The following is a 24326-nucleotide window of genomic DNA, read 5'->3' on the forward strand; positions in this document are numbered from 1 at the left end:
TGTTAAGGCAGATGATCAGAATTTAATCACTTCCTGCACATTTAGATTCTTCTTTTTTGGGTAGGATATCCTCCTTCTCTTCTCTGACCTAAAAACAGTTGCTTACACTCCACCTCCAGTTACTGCTATGGTTCAGCTATGGATTATGTGATTCCTATATCTGTTGTTTACAAATTTATTTTGGGTTATTTTGAAATGTAAAGTGATGCCTAAACATAAATTAGACTATTTTTCCCCCTGAGATTCTTATAAAAAGAGTCAGCTAAACTTAATTTCATGCCATAGGAATGACTGTTAAAGTTTCTTTACTCAAAGTGATTTCCCATAGTTATTGTCAGGGACAATCACCTTTTCTATAGCAAAATATGGCACCTTTTCCAGAGCTGTTCTCCCAAATCCAGACAAAAGAAATCATTGCAAGGATTCTGCCACACATTTCCTACTAATATTTTTTTCACTGACTATTGTGAATTAGTCAGCAAAACCCAAGAAAATATAATTTTTAAAAATTTAGTTATTCAACTTTCAGGAACCCTGAAGTTCTTTAGGTTTTTATCAGTGATTTTTCAGGATAGCACTTTTATTTTCTTTTTCCAAGTGATACAGAAAGAAGAAATAAAAGTGGTTAATCTTACTTTTGATTTTCCTTATCTTTCAGGTTACTCTCACCAGCTTCTTAAAGAAATCAAATGCCCTGTGGCTTGGAAACTCAGTATGCCAAATAGACTAATCTAATCCAATTATACTCATCAAATCAGTAAAAAGAAAAATATATTTGGACCAAAACTACTGTCGGTCATTAGGTGGTGAAATGAATAGTTTCTAAGAGGAGAATTTTTTTTCCATAAAATTGTGTAAATAACTTGAATATACAAGTATGATAAGCATCATACATAGTCATCACAAAAGTTAGCAGAAGAAAGGTTAAATGTATAGATGACTAGTTGTCTTGTTAGCATAGGCGGTAATTTCACTAAGGAAAGGAACAGTCCATACATGAGAAAACTTAATGGGACCCATTTCTACGAGCAAGGCTTCAAGTAATTCTGCAATGTGAACAGGACTACACATAGTGAGCCATCAGAATACGCATGTCCACTGGTTCTGTGAGGCACTTGAGGAGTACTAAGTTTAACGTCACTGTGGTGGTGTCATTTTTACGCAGGCAGCTGCAATCACCTTTGTTTTACAGTGGCAAGAACCATGAGCAGAAGTTGCAGCATCAGCTCTGTTTTACAGGAAATCCGAGTCAGAGCTGAAAAATGGACTTAAATGTCCCAAGGTTCAGTCAAGTGATTTGAACTACAAAGTCATGTTCCTTTTCTGCGGTTAAATAACTGGTTCATTCAGTGAGCAGATGATATTTAATAGATTAATAAATGTTTACTTCTTCACATACAGATTCAGATCCCCTAACATTTGCATATCTTTTATATTCCAAGTTCACTGAAATACGAAAGCCAAAAACCAAAACAGAACTCATACCATTACTCATATGTTTATCTGTGTTTTGTGATGATAAATACCAGTACGTCTTTTTTACTAAATCTAATTTAACAACATTTTGGTGAGGATGGAAATTATCTATGCATGCCTTACACGGTGTCAGTTTAGGCACTGAATGCTTGCATGTTGCATGCTCCATAACATGATTTCCATATCAATGAAACGGAAATCTTCTCTTCTATTATGAAATTGTTTTTGATGTGCAGAATTCTCAAGACATCATCATGCTTTTAGGGATAAAACTTGACACTTTGAGAAGCCCTTGAAGAGTCTATGTCAGCTCCTGGCCTCATTTTAGTCAATGAAATAATAAAAAAAAAGATACATTGACTTCAATAGGGACACGATTTCACCTGGAGTTTAAAAAAAAAAGAAAAACCGGAACTAATTAGAAAGCTGAAAGAGCAACCACAGAGAATTAGAAAGACAGACCTTTTTTTTTTAAAGTTTTAGAACAGTGAGTCTGTGTTCAATCCTTAAGTTCTGTAACAAAATTGCTAATACATCAACCCCTGTGTTCTTATGAAATTGAAAGATGAAAAAGATACTTATATGAGCTTTCCAGAGCAGTTCATACTGAAATAGCTTCCCTTCTTCAGCTATGGCAGGTGAGCTGGCTGTGGCAGTTTTGGGGAGGTGGAGCAGTAGGTAGGACATACTTGTCTTTATTCTTGCTTCTGACACTGGGCCATGTGATGTCACTTACATCAAAAATAGGAAAATGCATGATGGATATAAATCTCCATGCAACAGTTGCACAGCTGGTTTAAAACCTGTCCACAAAAAGTATTTATCAGTGTTTGGCTGTTAAGCTGAGAAAGGGTTGGAAGTGGAAGGTGGGTTTCCACTCCAGATTCCATTCAATTAGTATTTTCATTAATGATTTGGGTGATAGAATTGAACACTGTTTACATCATGCAGAAGCAGGATAGCAAATATTGCAGAGGAAAGGACTGCAATCCAAATGATCTCAGCAAAAAGAGGTCACCCAAGAACAACAAGATAAATAAAGAAAAGAGCAAGGTACTTCCTATAGGCAGGAGAAATCAGACAGATTGGAAGTAAGTAACATTGGCAAGGTAGCAAAATATAGCAAAGAGGACTGCAGGTCGTTGTAATAGTGACTCAGAAATGAGAATCAACACTGTAGCACTGTGCAAAACCCAGAAAATCTGATTCAGTAAAGTTGTAATGGTAGCTTTATAGATAAAATACTAGAGGTCCTATAGATCTGCTTTACTTGGTGCTGGTGAGGGCTCAGCTGGAATATCTTTTTTTTTTTTTTTTGATACTGCATGCTAAAAAACTACAGAGTATATGGGAAGAATCTAGAAGAGAACAATAAGAATAAGAGACCTAGAAAATATGAGCAATAAGGAAACATGAAAGAAATTTATCTAATTTGCCTAGAGAAGAGAAAAAACTGAAGAATCGGCAAGATAAATGCCTTTCAACATGTAGGGTGTATAATAAAGACAATGTTTTTCATGCCTGTCCAGGAAAGGTCAAAGATATTCAGTAAAATAATTTTGGTAGGACACTAGGAAAAACTTCCTGCATGGAAAAACAGGCTACTTGGTTATGATATGCAATCCATTTTATTAGTTTATAGATAATCACTTAGCTAAGCAAGTGTTAAGGACAGATTAAATATTATTATCAATTTATATGTGCAAGAAATATTATAAGGAGATCTCTTCCATCTTTATGTCTCTATAATTCTACTATATGTAGTTTAGCATCACCTAACTAGAGGAGCAAAGAAGGCAGGACATTCTGGACTCAAAGGTATACCTTTCTAAATACATCACCAACATATGAATATGTAATTTGCTTATCCTTTTTTTTTTTTTCTTCATTCTAATGATAAGTCAAATCAGCATCCCAAAGGACTTTACACTTAACATAGTGCCATGTGGCTTTCTATGTATAAGATACAAGAGTTCTATATTTATACAGTTTAATTGTTAAAAAGTAAAACAAAATATTTATTTGCTCAAGGACTTACATATTCAACAGTTGGCCTTTTTCCCCTTTTACCTTATCTAACATATACCATGAAGCCCATCACAAAGAAAATACTACAGAAACAAAACAGCCATTAATAAAAATATACCCTTAAAATTTTAAGTAGGTTGAATATATATCCCTTGCTCAGTATCAGAAATCTTCAGATCAGATCTTTTGCTTTGAATTTTTCATGCAGTCTTTCTATTTTTCTTGTTATGAGAGTCTTCTATGGTGCCAATCAATACAGAGCCACAAATTCTTGACATTGCTCTTTGCTTTGAAGCATGCACTTACTTCATTTGCCTTTTTAAGGATCACAGTTTTTGAAATTCAGCTATTCCATGCTCTGAACTGAAAACCTAAACGCTTATTATTCATTTGCATGTTGGTGTGACTTTTTGTATAAGGTTTTCTAAACTGAATCCCATTGTTTCATGGACATGGTAGGCAGGTTTTCAATTTATTTCATGTGCAGCATCACTGGCTTACCCTGAAACAAATTGGTAATCAATGAAGGAGCAGATTCAAATAAACTATGCAACTCCAACTGAAAACATGCAGCAGTTTTTCAGTATGTTTATAAATTAAAACTCTACCATTGCCATTCTTTCTCCTTTTCTCGATGACAAATCAATAAATGCAGGATTTTCAAAAAAGCATAAGGATTTTTTTGCTAGAACTCAAACCCCATTTTCAGAAATTTCTAACAGACTAAACACTCAAATTCCAATTTAAATGCAGTTTTGGCTCCATGGCACCAGATTTTTAAATATATGAGGAGCTTGGTGTTAAAGGAAGGCATCCCGTTGTGCTTAACTACCATGAATTCAATGGGTGATGGGCACTTAGGGTTGGATTCAGCTCATTTAACTTTAGGTGTCTAGAAGTCAGGTATCTACTCTGAGCTATGCTGGCAGCCTAGGGAGAGGAGCAGGGATCGCCAAAGGGTGTTTCAGCCCATCACTACCTGCATCAGGCAGGTGTCTAGGAAAACAAAGTAAGTGTAAAAAGGAGTGAGAGACACATGGGAAGGGGCATGTCACATGGGCATAGGAGAATGGCAGCACAAGGTGGCATGTTCTGCTGAGAAGCAGCCGAAGACACACCATCAGCCTCTGAGTCACAGTGGCTTGCTGGTCTCCTTGACTCCATGTTTTCACGCCTATAACCCACCATCTTAAATAAATAGCAGATTATGTGAATATTATTTGACAATAATTTTTAGAGTTTGCATTATCAAAGGCCTAATTTATATGTGAAATAACACTCATATGCAATTTGTCACTTATGCTCCTAATATTTTGCACTGCCTCTGTATATGCCATGGAAGAGATGGTACTCGATACTTATCAACTTTGAAAGCATGCTTCTTTATGATAGGAAACGGGAGTACTGTCTTTCATAGTATACAATGATATCAGTATAAAAAAATTATATCACTTTTTATTTATTCTCTTTAACAGATACATTTTTGTGCTTGTGAAAAACAACAGAAAACATTGCCTAAAGCTAAACAGAACGGGTACAGGAATCAAACAAATTTCCCATGTAAACTCTCTCAGTAAACTTTAGTCTTCAGTGACTTTTCATATAGAGGCAACTGTCCTCTGCAGAATCTATCATTAATGCTACATACTGTAACAGAGAGAAACATCCTTTAATGATAAGTTAAAGATTGCTGCACTCATTTTCACTTTGATACCTGAATCAGGATAAGGACTATTATCTCCTGGAGATACTCTGGGAGAAATGTAACACCAAAATTAAGTCTCCATAGGCTGTTACAAGTTCCTGCTTTCAATATGTGGAAAGGCATTTCTTGAAAGAACCCCAATTACTTCAGATTTGTACTTTACACTATTTCCAAGTGTGGAAGCCCAAGAGCCTGGCAGTTATCATTATATTCTCATTCCTGTAGCAGGTTGTATATGCTAATGAAGAGGAAAAAACTAATTATATAGTATCACAGTCTGTTGTTACTAAGCACTCCTGTAACCTCTTCTTCCAAAGAGCTTTCTGAGCTCATAACTTTTTCCTGTATTAAAAATTAAAGCCACAGAATTCAGGAAGGCAAACACAACAGCCAGAAGTTGTAGTTTTAGGAAACAACTTGTGCTTTGAACTCCATCATCTTTTGTCCACAGTCAAAAGCTCAAAAGCTTTCTGATTCTACACAAATTATGCTATATTTTATATGCTGGTGATGAGTTGAAACTACTTATGTGATTGAAATGCTTTAAACCATTCACAAATGCTCTAATGGTACTTGGCAAGTAGAATGAGAACTGTTCAAGACAGAATAACTAAAAGAAGATAAGATATTTTTGCACAATGTAAACCAGGGCACCAATAACACAAGAAAACATCTGATGAAACAAAGTAAAATAAACAAGAGCTAAGAGCAACATTTGCTTCTTTTGTAGAATTCATGCCTATAAGAATAAAGAAATAAAAAAATAATAATAAGGAAAAAGAATCTGACACAGGACGGCATATATATGCTGTCAAATGAAAACACTGATCAAATATATGTATATCTATGTATGTATGTGTTTGTTTCTCAATAAAAGTAAGTGATTAGTTCCCCAGGCTTAAGGAGAAACTTTTCCAATGGAGGAATTTCTTTCAATATTGCCCACAGCACTATTTCTTACATGGCCATTTGAACACCTTGGATTAACTGCACTCGTGTAGACCCTAATGTTCATGGATAACCTTTGCAGAACCCACAGTACCACTTTTTACATTATTCTTCTGTGAATCCTTATGCAAATAGTTTTTATACCATACATTATCTAGGTTATATCTGCAATACATTTAACAACGTTCCATTAAAATTTATATTATGATGTCATATGCACCATATAAAAGAGCAAACACACCTACGTAACCATGATATTGAATATTTTAATGAGGGGGGAAAAAAATTTTAAAAATCCTTAAGTCAAACCTTAAGATAAAAAAATACTCCAATTGCTTAACTTCACCTAATGCAAATCAATCCCCATCATTGCTGCTGCAGGACAGATGTCTTGTACTTGGGTTTTAGAAACATCTGTGGGAACCAAATCAGGTGCATGCGGTTATAACGGGCAGTGAAGTACAGAATTACAACATTTAGCATATTCTGCAAGTGGCAGTTAAAGAGAAATACCTAAATGAAACCACAGTCTATATACAATGTTTCCCCATATTTCCAAATCAAAATAAAACTTGCCTGTTTAGCCAAAACCAGCTGGAGTATATTTGGATGTGCTAAGCGTCAGAGGAATGGGCCAGTGGTAAGCAAAGCCAAGATTAAAAAAAGGGTTCAGCTTTAATAAGCTGAGGAATGAAAAAAGAGGAGTGACAAATATAAAATTGTCAAGAAAAGAGAGAAAGAGGAAGACAGAGATTTCTTTGTGCATCTGATTGGAAGTCATAGACAGGACCCTTACACACATAGGGAGAGCCCTTCACTTTTAAGATATGGTTGAAAGCCTGACAAACCCAACACCATTTTTTTTTTTCATCTGAGTAGTGAGGTATGTCTCTATAGTCTGTAGAGGAGGAACTATTTTTTTTCCACATGGTTTTGAACACTGTGATCTTACCCTCCCTCTACATTGCAAACAGCAGTTTTTCTTTAAAAGGGTTCACTGGCAGTTTAAAGATACAAGTGAGATACTCAGACACAGCACGCTACTGAACATCTCATTATTGCTGAATTAGTCAACTATTGTAGGGTGTAAGAAAAATAGCCTGAGTTACTCTGTAGCCTGCTAAAGAACATGCTTTTCAAATGAAACCCACAACAAACCACACTTTTGTTCAACTCATAAGGTTATTTAATCAATCAAATCCTACCCTCAAAAGCAGAATCCAATTTCTACCCAAATACGTGTTGTTTGTGGTAGTCTGGTAAATGGGATATAACGCCCAGTCAGTACAGCAGCCTACTCCTGAAGAGATAGGATGCCCCTTAAGCTTAATGTCATTGAAATAGCAGGAGCAGGTTTTGAAAACATGAACATTATAGTGAACTCATACTCTGGGGATAAATTCACAAAGGTAATCATCGAGTTTATTGGGTTATTAGAAAAGGAGACCAAATATTTGTCATAGCTAGTCCTTCATTCTGAGCATATGGAATCAACAAAACAGAACAAGCTGAGAACGTGCTGTCAGCTGCAGAATGACAGCACCGAAGTCAAAGAGGTTTTGCCAGAGAATAATTTTTCTGGTTTATTATGGACAATTAATAAAAATTCATCATCAAATCCTACAGAGTTATTAAAGTTGACATTAGTTAATTCACTTATCCATATACCACAGATTGCTGCCTTTCAGTAGCAGTTTTGGAAACGTTCCTTTAATTGGAATAAGAAAGCAATAAAATGACAAGAAAAAATTACTTATATTTAAAATTAATTATACAGTTTTGAGGTAGTGATTTTACAGGAGGAAAATTTAATTTCTTTTGTATTGCAAATAGTTCCATTGCACCATATGTCTGGAAATATCTGTTAAAATGTTTAAGGAGATTCTTCTTGGAGCATAAATTCTCTTGGGGTGCAGAAAGCACAGCATGGCTCTGTGACTAGGGCAGATATTAATTTTGAAATATTTGTGAGAGTGTAAACATATTACTGCCTCCTTAGCTTTTATTAGTGTCTTCTCTTGGAGCTACTCACCTGCTCCAGTGCAAAGTTGGGTGTGTGTGTAATAACATATTTTATGTGGCTGACAGGAGTGGCTTAAGATACACTCTGTATTTTAGCCCAGAGACAGATCATGAATGTTCAGGTGCTCCGGGGCTCTGGCAGGGCCATGGGAGTGGGTCCCTCCAGCAGAAGGGCAACTGCAAACACAGAGCATTATAACGTGATGAACAACTATAGGAGATGATCAGCCAGCGCAGCCGTTCTCAGTGCACGGCCGTATGGTTTGTGAGCTCGCTGCTACCCCCGCGGTGGTGAGAAAGGAGTGTGGTAAAAATGACACTGCACTGCTTGTTGGCTGCACTCACTCTGTTTTATGGGATAGGGACAACATTAAACAGGGTCAAAAAAGGAGAGTGTTTCACAGCTCACGTTGCTTTCCCAGGTTCAAGAAATGCTTATTCATACGTGAAAAGATGCTGAAAGCAATACAGAATTCCTACTGGATTTACACTGGCATAGTTTTCAGTGACATAAGGATAAGAATGGTTTCCTTCAGAAACTCTAAGTAATACGAAGCTCCTCAGAAACTGTATTGGTTTAGTGCTGCCTTGAAATTTCTGGTAGACCCCTGGTTCACAAGATGGAGCTTATCTGATGGATTACAATTAGAAGGTCAATTACTTATTTTTATTCAGAGGAAAAGTAAATGTGGAGAAAGTATATTCTAGCCATTGCATCTACATTTAGAACAACAAGCTGTTAAAGAATATTTTAGAGTATTGCATATGTACTCAAAAAGAAGAAAAAAAATGAAACAAAAAGCTGACACCATGAAACAGAGAAGTTTAACTGAGTTTTAAAAAGCAGAACACATTCTCGTATGTCTTCATATTTTCACAAAACATGTGCGGGTGTTCTGGCAGACTCCCCAGCTTTCAATTATGGTAAATAACCCTTCAGCCCTTCTCCATAGCTGATTCCAGAGCCTGATTTACGTACACATAGGAAAGGTCCTGTCTATGAGAGGCACAGACAACTCCCCAGAAGAGCTGTCAAAGCAAACGTGCATTCTTGAGCTGTGATCTTCTGAGCAGCTTCCACTAGAAATAAATTTATCTTCATGCTTTCATTTTTAGCAAAATCAACAGCTTTTCCCACAGTGCCTTAAACAATTGGTGAGATGGTAGTAATGGTGCGCTATGGTATTCAAAAGTGATTTCCTTACAGAGGGGGACCAGGAAATGCTACCCAATCAAAAGCTGAGTTTTGCATCACTTGTCTACCCGTCCTCCCAGGGATGAGAAACATGGAGAAAACCTGATAAGAGAGTTGGGAAAATCCAGATTTTCTGAAGAATTTTTAAGATATAACAGTGGTTTGCACTGTCCCTACAGTCTCCTAGTTGCTGGTTCCCACTTCTCATTCTGTTTCATCACATACTAAGACTATGGACCATTTAGGACGGCACCTATTTATATTATGTGTGTCTAGGGCTCACAGTATAATGACACCCTAATATCAAATTGGGGCCACTAGATGGTACTGCAATATAATTAATAAATATTAAAAAATAAACTCATAAATATACATTTGGGTTTTTTTCTGCAATGTCTTGGCTGTAGCATTTGAAAGATTTGCAGAATATCCATGGCACTGCCTTGCCTTTAGGTATACACTAAAACCTCCATGTAAGTGTAATATATGCAGTTGTAAGGCATATGCTAAAATATTTGCTTATTGATCTTAACAGTATAACTAAGGGACTTAATACATATGTACACACATATATGATATTTATACAATATGTACACACATCTGTAAATTATCATATGGACTTATCATCTGATCAGTCACTACACTTACTCATTTTAATGTGTTCCTCTATTCAGTGCATAACTATTTATAGTTCTTACATTATAGATTATGGGAAAAAGTGTGCATATAGAAATTAATATGCAGATGCATGCTTATTCATTAACTCAACATAAAATATAACCCAGAATTTTAAAAGATAAACTTTGTACAATAAGCAAAATCTATACAACCATAATTCATATTTTCTGATACTTTGAATGATTTGCTATTATAATTTGCTTCACCATTAAAGAGATTAAAAATTCCACTTTTATCTAAATGTTTTCTACCATATGCTATGTCTGCAGTAATAAACAGTTTAAATTTTATAATCAGTTATCTTCTAGCTGGTAAAGATCTTGAAGTTTAAAAATCGCTGCAAAACTAAATTATCTGAAACCATAAGCACGCTTAATAGTATCTGCCCATGAAACTACCCTCAGAATAACCTGACACTGCTGGTTGCCAGCACTATTTTAAAGTTTCATCTGTTAGATATATGATCAAGCATGTCAAATCTGCCCTGAGTAATAGAAGTGAAAAAATAAAGTAATTTACTTAAAACATTCTGATAGCTATTTATCTGAAAACCCTGGTCAGATTTACCGCTCAAAGGCATTTACCTACAAAGTTAACCAGATGCTTTGAGTTGAAAACTAATTTAATTTCTCTGTTATCTTAACAGGACATCTGTTAAAGCAATATCCAAGGAAGGTAATATGTTCAAAATTAAACATCCTGCAGGTTGTTTTATTAGAGTATGTGCAACATTGACATTTAACTGTTAATGACCACTGCCTTACAAAAATAATTAGTAAATATGGAATCAAAGCAGTATAATGATTATACTAATGGACATGAATGTAGAATGAACATGTAACTGGTGTTAAGTTCAATCTTGTTGCAAAGTTCATTGCTTTGTTACAGCTGAGTTACACTGAAGATGAATGACTCATTTCTTTTGTTTCCTTCTTTCATCAGCCTCACCTAGGTATCAAAATGTCCCTTTAAAATCAGAGTATATTATCTGCATAAAGAGTTCAGCACTCATAGTCAGTACGTTTTTTAAGCATCATGAGTGACAAGCTATGCAAATCATATCCTGAAGTAATTTGCATTATTGCAGTTAATTTGCATATGGATATAAACGCCACTTCAGAGCATGTGAAAGTCAGATGCATAGGTGGATATGCCCTTGCCAATGTTGGGATATTCAAGTGGAAAAATATTAACAGGTGTCTATTTCTGGTTGATCCTTATAACTTTGCTGGATAAGATGGTGGGGATAAATGGCAACAGTAGGAGGAAACATGGGCTCCATATTTCCTCCCACTTCTTCCACTTATCTCCACCAGCAATGCAGGGCTGACGTTAATTTGTCTGTTATTGGGAACCGTTGTACACTATGACCATTGTTGCCTCTTCATCTTCCTCTCAGTGTCATCCAATGGGAAAGAGAAGGGATGGACTGCACTACAGCAACTAAAAGTCAGCTATATCTGGCTAATCCTGGACTAACATCTCAGGTCAACAAGGGAAAAGTGGACTTACCAGTGGTGAAAAGTTGCTAATGCATGAACATCAGCTGTAGGTGGATTTATAAATTGCTTATTTCCTCCTTCAGATCTTTTTACATCAGATGCTCTCCCATAGTCCAGGTTGATGGCTGAGCCTGGATGTAGGCAGGAGAATGGACTAGCCATATCCTGATGTCCCTTCTGGCCTTAGTTTATTATGAACCATAACTATGAGTATGAAAACACTGATTTTAATCACAGTGTACATTGGCAGTTGGGGAATCCCACTTACATGATTTCTTATATTTGTCTTTATTACTGTGCTTTCATGATGTGGTAAACAAACTTGCAGTTCACCTGCAGAGTGGGTAATACTTGCAGACAATAAACCAGCAGCAAGCTCTCCATTTCTCCAGTAGTTCCTTTGCACTCCCAGAATTGTCTTTCTCCCCAGGGGCATTCCCCAGCAATGCCAATATACTGACTTCCTCCTGCTCCATATTAGTTACTGGGGAGTCTTCACCAAGTTCTGTTTAACCTTCCTGATTCATACTTACCTCAGCAGGAAAGAAGAGTTATATATTTTCAGCATTTTATTTGAATGCAAGGTTTATATGGAACGTTTTCAGTATTTCCCTAAAAACAGTATCAGGCAACTTAAATGGTGATATAAATTGAATTGTCTTTGCACTAAAGCATTCTAATTATTTTTGAATGCGTTATTACTTCTTCCAGATAACAAGGATAACCTTCATCTTTCCATATTTTACTGAAGATACTTTATACTTTTACATATATGTGAAGACCCTTCATTTTCCTTCCACAGTAAAGTATGTAGAATTGTGAAGATTGAACTGATTATTTATTACATGGTAACTAGCTTTTTTCTTAGTGAGGTGCAACAGCTGTGTGTAGATGGCAATAGGAACTCAACTACAGAAAGGATAAAAAGAAAGCTGAAGTACTCAACTTCAGTTAAAAGCCTAAAGGGGGTGTTAGAAAAGATGGAGCGTGACTGTTCTCAGAGGTACACAGTAAAAGGACAAGAGGCAATGTCACAGATTTCAGCAATGGAAATTTCATCTGCATAACAGGAGAAAATTTTTCACAATGGGAATGGTTAAGAACTAGAGAGGTTGTGAAATTTCCATCCTTGGAGACTTTTGAAACTTGACTGGCTAAAACTCTGAGCAACCTGATCTAACTTTGAAGTTGGTGCCGCTCTGAGACTGGAGGCTGGATTAAGTGACCTTGAAAAGTCTCTTCCAACATGAATTAGTCTGTGATTTTGTGGGTCTAAGTTATCTTATATTTGCAGATATTTGGGATGAGTAGGAAAAAATGTGTTCGGAAACATTCTATTTCCCTTAAAGCTTCTGACAGAAAACAACCTGATTACCTATTTTTTCTTTAGTTTACATTTTGATAGTTACAATACATTCAGTTCTTTGTATCACATTTAATAATTTCAATTTTAAATAAGTGTATTTTTTTAATCTCTCCTATTCTTTCATGTTCCTCCTGTTGTAGCTCAGGAAAATATAGCAAGGAAGTAACCTCATTTGAATGTAAATAGCAACATTTTTTTTAAAGAACAGTAGCTTGCAACTCAGATCTGTAGAATGAGTGCTAAAATTATGAGGAATTTCACTTTAACTACACATGGCGAGCTACGTACATACTATCGCCATTGTGCTTAGGGTTCCTAGATGCCATGGTTCTATACATAAGCTTTCTTAGTACTATTCTACATGTTTTCAGAGCAGAGTTGAAGTACAGGATTTACTTGCATCAAGTATGGAAATTAACTACATAATGGCCAATGAGGAAAAACCAAAATATGTAATGGCCACACATGGTAAGAAAAGCACAATTTATTATTTTTTTTACTTGCCCCTTTATTAAACTTTTTCCGATTGTGACAATATTGGAGTAAGATCCAGTATGACAACCTTACTCAATTCCCAAACTTGTTTCATCTCTAAAATAGGCCATGCTGTACAGAGATTAAGGAAAGGATTGTGAAAAAGAAAAATATACAGTTGTGACTGCATAATTAAAAGCTATATAAAAATGTATGTACAGAGAGAGCTGAATTATGCTTATACAGGCAACCTTAATTCTAGCGTTTCTTGATACTGGAGTGTTTGACTTTCAAACACCTAATTTTTGTGTCAAAAGACATATAAGTACAACCTTAAGGTTTAATATATTAAATGTAACCTTTGTATGTTATTAAGTATAAATAAGGAAGATGTCAAGAATACTACACAAACAGAAACTAAGTCATTTTTGACAGTTAAAGTGAGTTTTCAGAAAGTGTATTCTTGAATACCTTCACATGGTATTGTAGGGACTACAGCAAAGTGATACCAGAGCTCAGCCAGGTGGCAGTGAGAGGAGAGCTCTTGTATCTGGACACACAAGTAGGGACGCATGCAAGGACAACCAAAAGTACTGGCATGAGGCTGGAACCATGTGCAGCAAGGGCTGCTTTGGACCCTGAACCCCCGCTGGTCTCCTTCATCCAGCACCCCAAGTTCAGCCTCCACCTTGACTCAAACAGCAGCATCATCTCTGTGCTCCCACACTTGTGATGGGACTCGTGCAACCTCAGCCAGGCATTCTTTGCAGAAAAAAAATTGACTACTCATTTTCAAACCAAAAATGGGAATTTGATAGTTCTTATTCTGCTTCTTTCTGTTCTGGTTCTTACTCTGCTTCTATTCTGCTTGTGGGATCCTCAGACATCATTAGGGGAAGTTTTTAAGTGCCTTTAAGCAAGAGTGCCATTTCTTCATTACTTGAGTATTTGCAGCACTCTTTCTACTGAGCATCTTTATTCAGAGGTCACAGCTGAATCCCATACAAGTAAATGGGAATTTTGTCTGAAGGAGAAAGTAAAAAATGCTAAACAGGCTGTTAACTTTTTGTGGGGTTTGGTGTTTTTTTTTGTTGTTGTTGTTCTGAGATAGTTGAATCTGGTTCCTTGTGCTCTTTCTTGATATATTTAAATCATTGAAATATTACATTTTTCTCAGGGATGCTTTCTATTATGTTTTTCTTTTTTGCTTCACTAGTGTACTTCAGATATGCTTCATTCAAGAGAAGAGGTTATGTTTTTCATATGCTACATTTGCCTAGCCACAGGCCAAAATAAATATTACCACTCCTGAAACCGTGAAGTCCTACTTATGCTGAGTATGGCACTCACCAGCAAGCAAAACAACACACAGACTAATTAAATATTATTGGAGAGTAATACCAAAAAGTAAGTTTGAGAAGTGGGTTTTCTGGGCATTCATTCACAGATCCACATAACAAAGTTAACAAGTGATTGCACTTCCTCTTTGCTACATACCTTCTAAGCCATAAATATTCCAGCTTGCTGTGAAAGAGTTTCAGCAATGACAAGGGTGCCTCAAGGACAGAAAATACATGGTGTGATGCCATTTTCCAAAAGATATATATGATTGTAATGGCGTACAGTGCAAACAGATTTGCATGGCTGTTCACTAATAATCCTTGAGCCTCCTCAGCCTCTTTGGAGATGATTACCTCATTGTTCTAAAAATTTCTGTCTTTGCAGGCCTGTTTCAGTGTAATAAGGAGAAGCTGTAACAATGTCATGACCTCCACCCCCACAACTAAAATAAAAAAGGATGAAGCTAGCAAACCTTTTGTAATAAGGTACATTAACAATGGAAATATGTCCTCTCCATTTATCAGCAAGTGATGATGGAAAAATTGATGCAAGTACACATAAAATAAAAGCTGTTCTCAAAACTTTGAAAAGAAAAAAAAGCCTTTCTTTTATTTTATTTGGTAGAAAGCTATAAATTATATATATAAAAATAAACTATACCCAGCTGAACTGTTATTAGGCTGTAATTTTAACCTATCAATTCCTAAAGCCATGCTGTGCAGAATCTTCTCTCACGGTTTACAACCTCAGAGGCATCCCTTTAGTACTTACCTAAAGGTTATATTTTATTCTCTATTTAGAAACGATTCAGACCCAGATTTCTTCCCAGGTTCTATGTGGTGTTCCAACTCAAAAAAATACACAGGAGTATCATTACAGATTTGAAGTTGCAGTTATTCCCAGATGAAAATATAAATAATAAGGAATATTCAGTGCAATAGGTATGAATATGACTGAGAGATGTAAAACTTAAAATTATCCTTTTTTTAAGATACCTGGTTTTGTAAAACAGAGCCTCTAAAGGATCTAGAATGGGAGGATAAATTTTATCCATCCAAACAGTTGGGTATTTTTCCATTAGAAATATATTTCTAGGCCCTAGATCTTGCAGAAGATTTGATCATGTGGGCAAGTTTTGATCTACCGTGCACAGTTATAAGTAAGAGAACAGTGATGCCCCATGTGTGAATCAGACCTTTTGTAGACAATGAGTCAATCTGTGTCCATTTCTTCAATCCATTTTTCTAGGAACTTTTTACTTTCTCCCTCTCTTTACCAAAGCTGTTGTTCTGAAAACCAACTAAATTGAAAGTAATATACTCTACTGGGTATTTCAAGGCAGATCATATAACTGGAACAAATAATACGACAAAATAAAAATTTTAACTGCTTTCAAAAGTAAGCCTGAACCATATGGTTGGTTGGGAAATGCTCCAGAAGATGCAGCTGTAGACTTCAGAAAAAATCAATTCCAGGTTTAAACGCTGGTTTTGGCCCACCTTTATTCCAAGTAGCACTTACTAGTGTTCTTAAGACAGTTTTATATCCATTAAAATACAGTGCTTGAACAGCTGCTTCTCCTTTCTCCCTTCCTTCCCACCCCCTTACACTTCCCCAGACATGATAAGCATCCCAACATTTACGAGTTTAGGAATGCAGGTGGCTGAAACAAGCAGGTGGGAAAAGGGTGGATTGGGTTGAGTATAATTGTACAACAGGTGCCTGGTTTGTTGTATGCACTACTTCATTTAGCAATACAGAAAGCATTTTAACCAAATAAAAAAAATATATGTAGGTTCTTTTACTTACTGTGTTTTTGCCAAGCTTTTAATGAGATTGGGCACGTCTGAAGGTATAAAACCCAGAAAGTGTAACGTTTTACCTACAGAAAATTACTTTACACCCTCAGGAAATGAAATTCTGATTCTTTTGAAGTCTACATCTTCTGAAGAAACGGAATACATGGGGATGAAACAGGCCAGTCCCTAGTATTTTTTTGTACTTTGGGGGTGATTTGAGAGAAAATATAGGTAAGGAAGTATTTTTGACCATTTATTCTTCCTATAATTGTTTTTAACTTTCTGGATCATAAATTACCAGTAACTCACAAAGGGTCAGAGAACTACATCTGTAATTTACAGTTGAGCCAAACTCCCTTTAATCAGAAACAGCAATTATATCTGAGTCAAGAAGAGAATGTGATCTCATTCACATGTGGGACTTTCATTGACGGTCAGTTCGCACCACTGTGAGCATAATTCAGCATGGCGAGCAATATTTAGACTTACCTGAAGCTTATTTACGAAATAATTTGTTACCGCTGCTAATCTTTTATCCCACAAATTGCCAGCCTTCTGGGAACCCCTTAGAATGTAGGAGTTCTGGTTTGAGATGTTGATTTGAGACCATTAGCAACTGCCACTTCAGATGTTATCACTTACAGTGTCAATAAAACCCTATAAATATGTCATTCTTAGGAAAATATTTTTTTCCTATGAATTTTGACTGTGTCTTCAATCATAGCATTCCTACCGAAGCACAAAGACAAAAAACACTGCTGTAGCCAAATGGCAATCTATTCTGGCACCTCAGTTTGCATTTTAATTTAACGAAAGGCACCTTGTTTTACAATTATTATGGTCTGGTATAAGACCCCTGAAAGGAACCCAGCTAAGTAACAGCTAAATGGTACAAGGCATATTTATTTACCCTTGAGATGGTAATCTTTTGTATTCATGAAATCACTAATTAATGTCTCTCATAGAGGTGAAATTTGCATTGCAGAATTACTGAGGGGGAAAAAAGCTAATTTTCTTTTAAAATATATATACCATATTGTTGTGGGCATCAGAAGGTATATGCTTGTCACTGTCTAGACTAAAAGTTTCTAACAATCCCAGAATACTCCAAATTTTGATCACACTACCCTCATTCTGATAACACTGAAAGGTGGAGTAAAACAGAACTTTCAACTGGGGCATGTTAATACAATGCTGATGGCTTAAATGTATCCAATGGTAAATTACCTTTGAAAGGTCCCCAGCCTCCAAATAGAAGCAGATAACAAACACATTCCATGTAACCCAAAGGACCAGCCAGACAGCATACTGCAGGAAGGAAGAAAGAAACAGGGCATTAATAATTTCACTATCAACTGGGTTAAACTTAGTTCATTAGACCACTAGTTCTATCCAAGACAAAACAGGACTATAAATACGGCGCATATGAATAAAAACATTACATATAAGAGAGAATCAAGAATAAATTCTTCCCTTTCACAGGCACAATATAGAGTGACCTAGTGAGTACTCAGTCACACCAGACAATCTGCGTCTGAGAAAACAGATGATAGATCTGACATTTGAATTTGAGACTACTCTGGATCTCTTCTTATTGTTCAGATGGGGAATACTGCAATATCAAGAGAGGCATGTAATATCAATTAAATGTGAGAAGTACGCAGCTGTTTATTCAAATAGTTATTCAAATGTAACTTACTAAATAATGAAGTCTAACTGAAGTAGGCACTGCATTCTGCAACACTTCGGGTTTAGTGTCAAGAAACTAAACGGATACATATAACCATAAGAATCTAAACCTATGTGTATATATATGCTATTTTGCAGTATTTCTACAAAATATGTCGGGATTTAGTCATGGCAGCTGCCTCTGTCAACATATTTTGTGACATTCCAAAGCATGGTTCAAAATTATTCAACACCCTGAGGGTAGACCATATTTTAAATGGCCAATTTCTTTGTTTTTTTGGTTTGGTTTGGTTTTGCTTTACATTGTGGAGAAGTATTCTTGCTTAAGCAATATCTGTTCATTGGTGGTTGCCAAACTTATTCACATATCTGATGTGACTAGCGGAGTACGTTTTCTCTCTTTCTGTCCATTACTTTGCTGCTTTTTTGTATTCATAAGACCTTATGTACTAGGACTGGAAAATACATTTCCCTGCCTTAATACTGGAGCATCTTGTTTAATAAATTTTGACCTGCTGTTGCTACTCTTACCTAATGCTTGTGCTTGAGAACTTCCCTTGACAAATTATTCCATCATCTAATAAACCTCAGGATCTACAACTGTTTTTCTAATGGCTCTTGTAACTATCCTCTAGTTGTTCACAATTCAATTCTACATGTTTGCTAATTTCATTCCACAGACCCATGGCACTGCATATGTGTGAAATATGATGGAGACTTGACACTATTCCCTACCTGTGATAGCTGAGGGCTATTTCCTTCTTTTTTATCACCAGTCCAATTCTCTCAAGTATTTACAGACTTACTCTTCTTGTTCTGTTGTCTTTTCTCCAAACTGTACTGATTAAATTTTGTTAAATTTAAATCAGGAAACAATCTTTTCCGCACACCTGTGTATTATATCACCTTCTGAATAAGCAGACAATATTTTAGACTGTACATTATCCATCCCTTACAAAAATATATGACAAACCATTTTTTGTCATGAATGCCAATCTTATTCGTTAAATTCAGTAACAACTTATGTAGGATTCTTCTTGCATTTCCCTTGGAAGTACTGTTTTGCATCAGATTGTCTATCATTCAACATGCCATTTTCTACTTAATCTTCTAGATACTGTGAAAATAATGTAATTCTGTTCTTTCTCAGGAAATCTAAAGCGAGACTATATCTAACATGAGTAAAATTTAGGCCTGTTCCAATTTCTTATTTTACAGATAACCAAATAATTGCCAACTAGCCTAGCTATTACTATTGTTTTGATCTAATGGAAGCTAACACAGTTTTAAAGGTTTGAGTTGCTTTACACAAAAGCAATTTTAGGTAATTTAAAGCATACAGATTATATTCACTTTTAGGATACAGATTATACACACTTTTTAGGATAGCTTTTCCTGGTCCATAGATCTGGTCACAGCTCAGATTTATTTAAGTCAGGAGGGACCCTCTGGAGGTCACCTGGTCCAATCTCTGCTCAAAGCACGACCAGCATAGGTTAAATTGTGCAGGGATTTGTCTAGCTGAGGTCTGAATAGCTCCAGGGATGGAGTTTTCATGGCCTCTCTAATGCACATCTAGTCTTTGAGTGTAGGCTGCTCATAAAACTTTGGAACATAGGAACTTAATTCAGATGTGTGGTCTTAACACACTATTTTATTTTTTTTTTAACCTAACTCTGAGACATTAAGTATATTGAACATTCATTTTCCTGTAGCTTGCTCATGGTACACCTGTCTTCACACGTAACATGGAGCATTATAACTCCCAGGACAAGAGAAGGAAACATTAATTTAGATTCAATAACCTTAACTTGGCATTTTTTTCTAACTTTGCAAAATTTTAACTTGCAAGTTTTTGCCAATTATGGTAATACTTTAATGATGTATACAAGTATACATATATTCTGATGGAGTTAATAGAAGTATTCCTTCTGACACACAAAGAAAATTGGATTTCTTATATCAAAAATTTTAAATACTGCATTTTGACCGGTTTCTCAAAGAAATGAGACTTAAGCAGTAATATCCATGTGTGATGTCTCTTCCCTTGAAAAACCCTCTGTGCTCCTGAACAATTTTAAGCACACTGGAGAAAAGGTTTGAAGATTCAAAGACATTTTTTCACAAAAGTTTCAGGAAATGGGAGGAGATACTCAAGTTAAGTCCTCATTCAAAGACAGGCTTACAAGATCATCTTTCATCAGTCAACACAAAGGGGAAAATAATGTGGGAGAGAGCCACTGGAAAACAGGTTTCATTAGATCAGCTGTTCATGGCACAACTTGTCACACTGCATGTAAGCAACAGCTGATTAAAAACTCCCTGTGCACACCACATCCAGCAGAACACTCCAAGGCACTTTGGAGCTGCTTGTCCTTCCAGAGAGTCTTATGCTTACATGAAGAAGTGAAACTTCTCTTTTCCACTGTCTAGTCTATCACCAAAAAAATGACAAATTTATCTGACTTTCAAATAGACTGTTTTAAAAAGCATTTGCTGTTACTGGACTACAGATAAAGTTTAAAAATGTCTTTTAAAATTATGTTTTAAACTGCTTCCTTTTGAAAGTTATTAAGTGTTTGCTGCCTGAATTCTGCGGATAAACACTGAGTATAATTATTTTGAAATACAAGGATGCTTCTGCTTCCCACTGCTTCTTATTTCAGATGCTTCAGATCTAGTACATCTCTTATCTCTGGATCACATGCAGTCATAAATGCCTCTTGTTGTCTATGTGCTTCAGCAAATTGTTGCGGAAATTGAACTCTGAAGGTCTGTGACAATGAACAAATCCCTCTGGTACTCTCTATTATATGTATCTAATTAGAAACACATTTTATAAGAGTTCTTCAAAGGGCTATAGCTGTATTTCTTTTTTCATATGTAGGAGTTCAAGACAGCTGTGTTATCTGTCAGAAGCCACCACAATGCTGCAGCAGTCACCTATCAACAAGAAGAGAACCTTGATAAACCCACACTTGACCAAGCAGGAGATACTGGCAGGAGGTATAGCAATGACAACACAGCTTACTGTTTTTATGGAAATCCACACTGGCAAAAGGTATAACTGAAAGGCTAAGACTGGAGATTTACATACTTCTTATTTTTCAAAGTTGTAGCCAATGAGTAAAAGTAGTAACTTTTACTTTTGCCTTTTTTTTTGTAAAATAAATTATATAAATACAGCTTTTATATGGTAGAATACGCTTACCATTCTTCAAGGAAATGTGAATTTATTACCACCTACAAAGAATTACGAGAAAAATTACCTACTCTATGGTTTATTGATACTATGGAGTTACAGGTTTGGAAATTTGCTATGAATCATCACAAATTAATATTGGATGTCTATTTTCTTGGGGAATGGGAAACTGAAATATTAAAATACTTGTGACAGTACTAAGAATCCATACATCCCTCTTCACACTTCTCTCAAAGTTGGCTAAGTCACATTATCTCCATTTTACTAACAGGAAAAATGAAGGTCAAAGAAATTAAGTGACTTGACTTAATTCCACAGCTCAGTAGAAAAATGATCACAAGGGCACAAGAAACAAAGGTCCAGGTAGCCCACTACTGCCTTTGATATAAACCGGGTCACCAGAACTCACATCTAATACTCTCGTCACTTTTCCTGAAGGAGAAACATGTCACATACCTTTCAAGTATAAACAGTAAGCAACTCTGATAACTATGAACATTTTAAATGTTAGCACGTTTTTTCACAGAACTTTACACAGCATTTCTCTTGCTCCCAAATTCTTTTTGAATTTGTGAGTCGGTTTCAATCACATTTGACTGAGGGTTCCAGACTACAAGATAACACCTTGTGCAATTCAAAACAATTGAATTGTTGTTGCGATTAGTGATTTGCTACTTATTTTCTTTTTAGAAAGGCATAAAATTTGAATCTTAGAGTCGTCCAGATCTGAAAATATTATGCCCCAAGACCCTTCCATGCTCCATTCAGGAAAAAGAAAATAAATCAATTTCTAAGATCATAATTACTACATTTGCCATAGTAATTAAAAATGGGATTTTTTAATGCTACCTGGGCAAGAGTATTTGAGTTATTCAAGATTACCTCAAGCCCAGCATGTCTGGAAAGGAACTCCTCTTTCAGATAACACAGTATTTGACAGTAGCAACTGTCCATAATTATCATTTTCTTTGCTTCTAAAGTTATTTTCCCCTAATTTCCTCTGTCTATGAAGATACATCACTTAGAAATGCTTCTCTCTACCACTTGCCTTGAACTAGTAAAAGACCTCACCTAGACTCTCCTGGGAGAAGTCCATTTGCAGTGGCAATGACAGCAGTCTACGGGGTGACTTCATGCAGCCACTTAGTAGGTACCATTCCCTAATTTAATCTGCCCTGCATATTTTGCTGTTTCCTTCCCATTCCCATTGCTTGTGGCTTTTCCCTGAGAGCTGATGAGGGTGTGGGCAGCAAAGCGTGGTGGAGAGTCCAGCTCTAGAAGCCAGCAGGAGACACAGGTCAGCAGGAAGCCTCCAGTGCAGAGCAGGATCAGAAAACATAGCCTGACTCCAAAGAGGAATCGGGAGCTACAGCTTGGGTGAGACTCAGTGGGCTCCTTTCTTCTTTTGGCTTCTGTTTTGTTTCAATTTTCTTCTGTGACAAAATTATGCTGGACCCAGAATGCACAGAAGAGATTTACTTTTTTTCTGAAGACATAGCTTGAAATCCTTCTGCATAAGGGAAGCTGGATTTCTACAGAGCACATTACTGCCAGAGTGCCATCCATCTGCCCACATTTAGATGTCTGCAATGCAGATGTCCTCCTCTGAGCACTGTCTAGATTTCTATTACAGTCAGTTGAGAGGAGAAGGCACTTCCAGGGCTCAGCTCAATTCTCAGTGTTTGACACAGATCACTCCACCCTTGCTGTTTGAAAAGCTAAACTCTTCCAAGGCAAAATTCCCAACGTCGCAGAGCCCATTAAAAATCTCGTGCTGGTGACATCAAAAATGAGATAGCAACTCTGCACTATGTAGATATGCACTCCCTTTTTTTCCACATAAACAGAAAGAACAAAGCACTTTAAATGTCACCAGTGTAAAATATCCCCTAATGACTGCTGAAGAGATATTGTCGGAGAACTATTGTCTCTTGTATTCTACTCACACCATTGGTCTGCTAATGCTTAAGCTTGAATCATTCATTTGTTCATTTTCCATTTCTTAGATTCACAGCTCTTTAGGTTTTTGTGGAAAAGACTAGGAGAAGTGCTTACATGGCAGCTTCTTTTGGGTACTGAATCACTTCCGTTTGTCTTTCAGCTTCTCTTTCAGTGTCCAACTGTACCATCTTAAAATATTACCCTAAACACTATACGACAAACCTCCATTCCAAGAAACCATGAACAACTCAGGAGACGTATCAGCCCCTTCATACAGCCTTCATAAGAAAGATATGCAATGTTTTCTCTGTGTAGTCAACTCTATTCTTAAATTATTATTTTTTTTTTTTTTGTATGATGCTATCAGGATTAATAGCCAAATTGTAATAGTAAGCACACAGAAATATTTAACTTACATTTTAGCATTGTTCAGTCTATCTACTGTGTTACACTAGAGTGTTACAAATAATCTATATCACCAAATGGAAGTACTCTCTAACTAAGGAGTTACTTTAAAAAGGGTTTTTGCCATTATTCTAACAAATGGGGGCCAGAGAAATGTTCTTCTTGTAATCTCAAATTCTTTTTTTTCCTTTTTTTTTTTTTTTTTAGGTTTCTTCTGCATTCATATGTTAGAGCTCATGACCTTTTTAACAAAAGTGCATTTTATCTACTAAAGAAAGTAAGGTAAGGCAGAAATTTTAACAAGACATTTATTTTATCTTTTTGAGTTAGCAGTAGAGATTTAATTGGTTTGGCTTCACTCATGATTCAATTCCTATATTTCTTTTGATCACATCTTTGTTGTGAAACATTTACCAGCAGGAAGCAACTTCAAATATCTGAATACTCAATTTACTGCAACATAGTACATATCCACCCAGCTACAGACACATACATATACATGCATATATTTGCAGATGGGTTGATATTTTTCCTTTTATGTTACTTTCCTAGTTT

At 36.1% G+C, this 24326-nt stretch overlaps 1 protein-coding gene across 2 annotated transcripts in view; it reads right to left on the reverse strand.

Annotated features, from left to right (window-relative positions):
• Window positions 1-24326, reverse strand: part of NKAIN2 (sodium/potassium transporting ATPase interacting 2) — a 549848-nt gene that overhangs the window by 245071 nt on the left and 280451 nt on the right. For both annotated transcript variants that reach the window (XR_010372212.1, XM_064447366.1), the window contains exon 3: window positions 17762-17842. Coding sequence is in view for 1 of the 2 variants with exons in the window: in XM_064447366.1 (XP_064303436.1) it covers window positions 17762-17842 (81 nt within the window). In the remaining variant the exon portion in view is untranslated. The remainder of the gene's footprint in view (window positions 1-17761; window positions 17843-24326) is intronic.

Source organism: Phalacrocorax carbo, chromosome 3, assembly GCF_963921805.1.
Source record: "Phalacrocorax carbo chromosome 3, bPhaCar2.1, whole genome shotgun sequence".
In the NCBI taxonomy this organism is placed as follows: domain Eukaryota; kingdom Metazoa; phylum Chordata; class Aves; order Suliformes; family Phalacrocoracidae; genus Phalacrocorax; species Phalacrocorax carbo.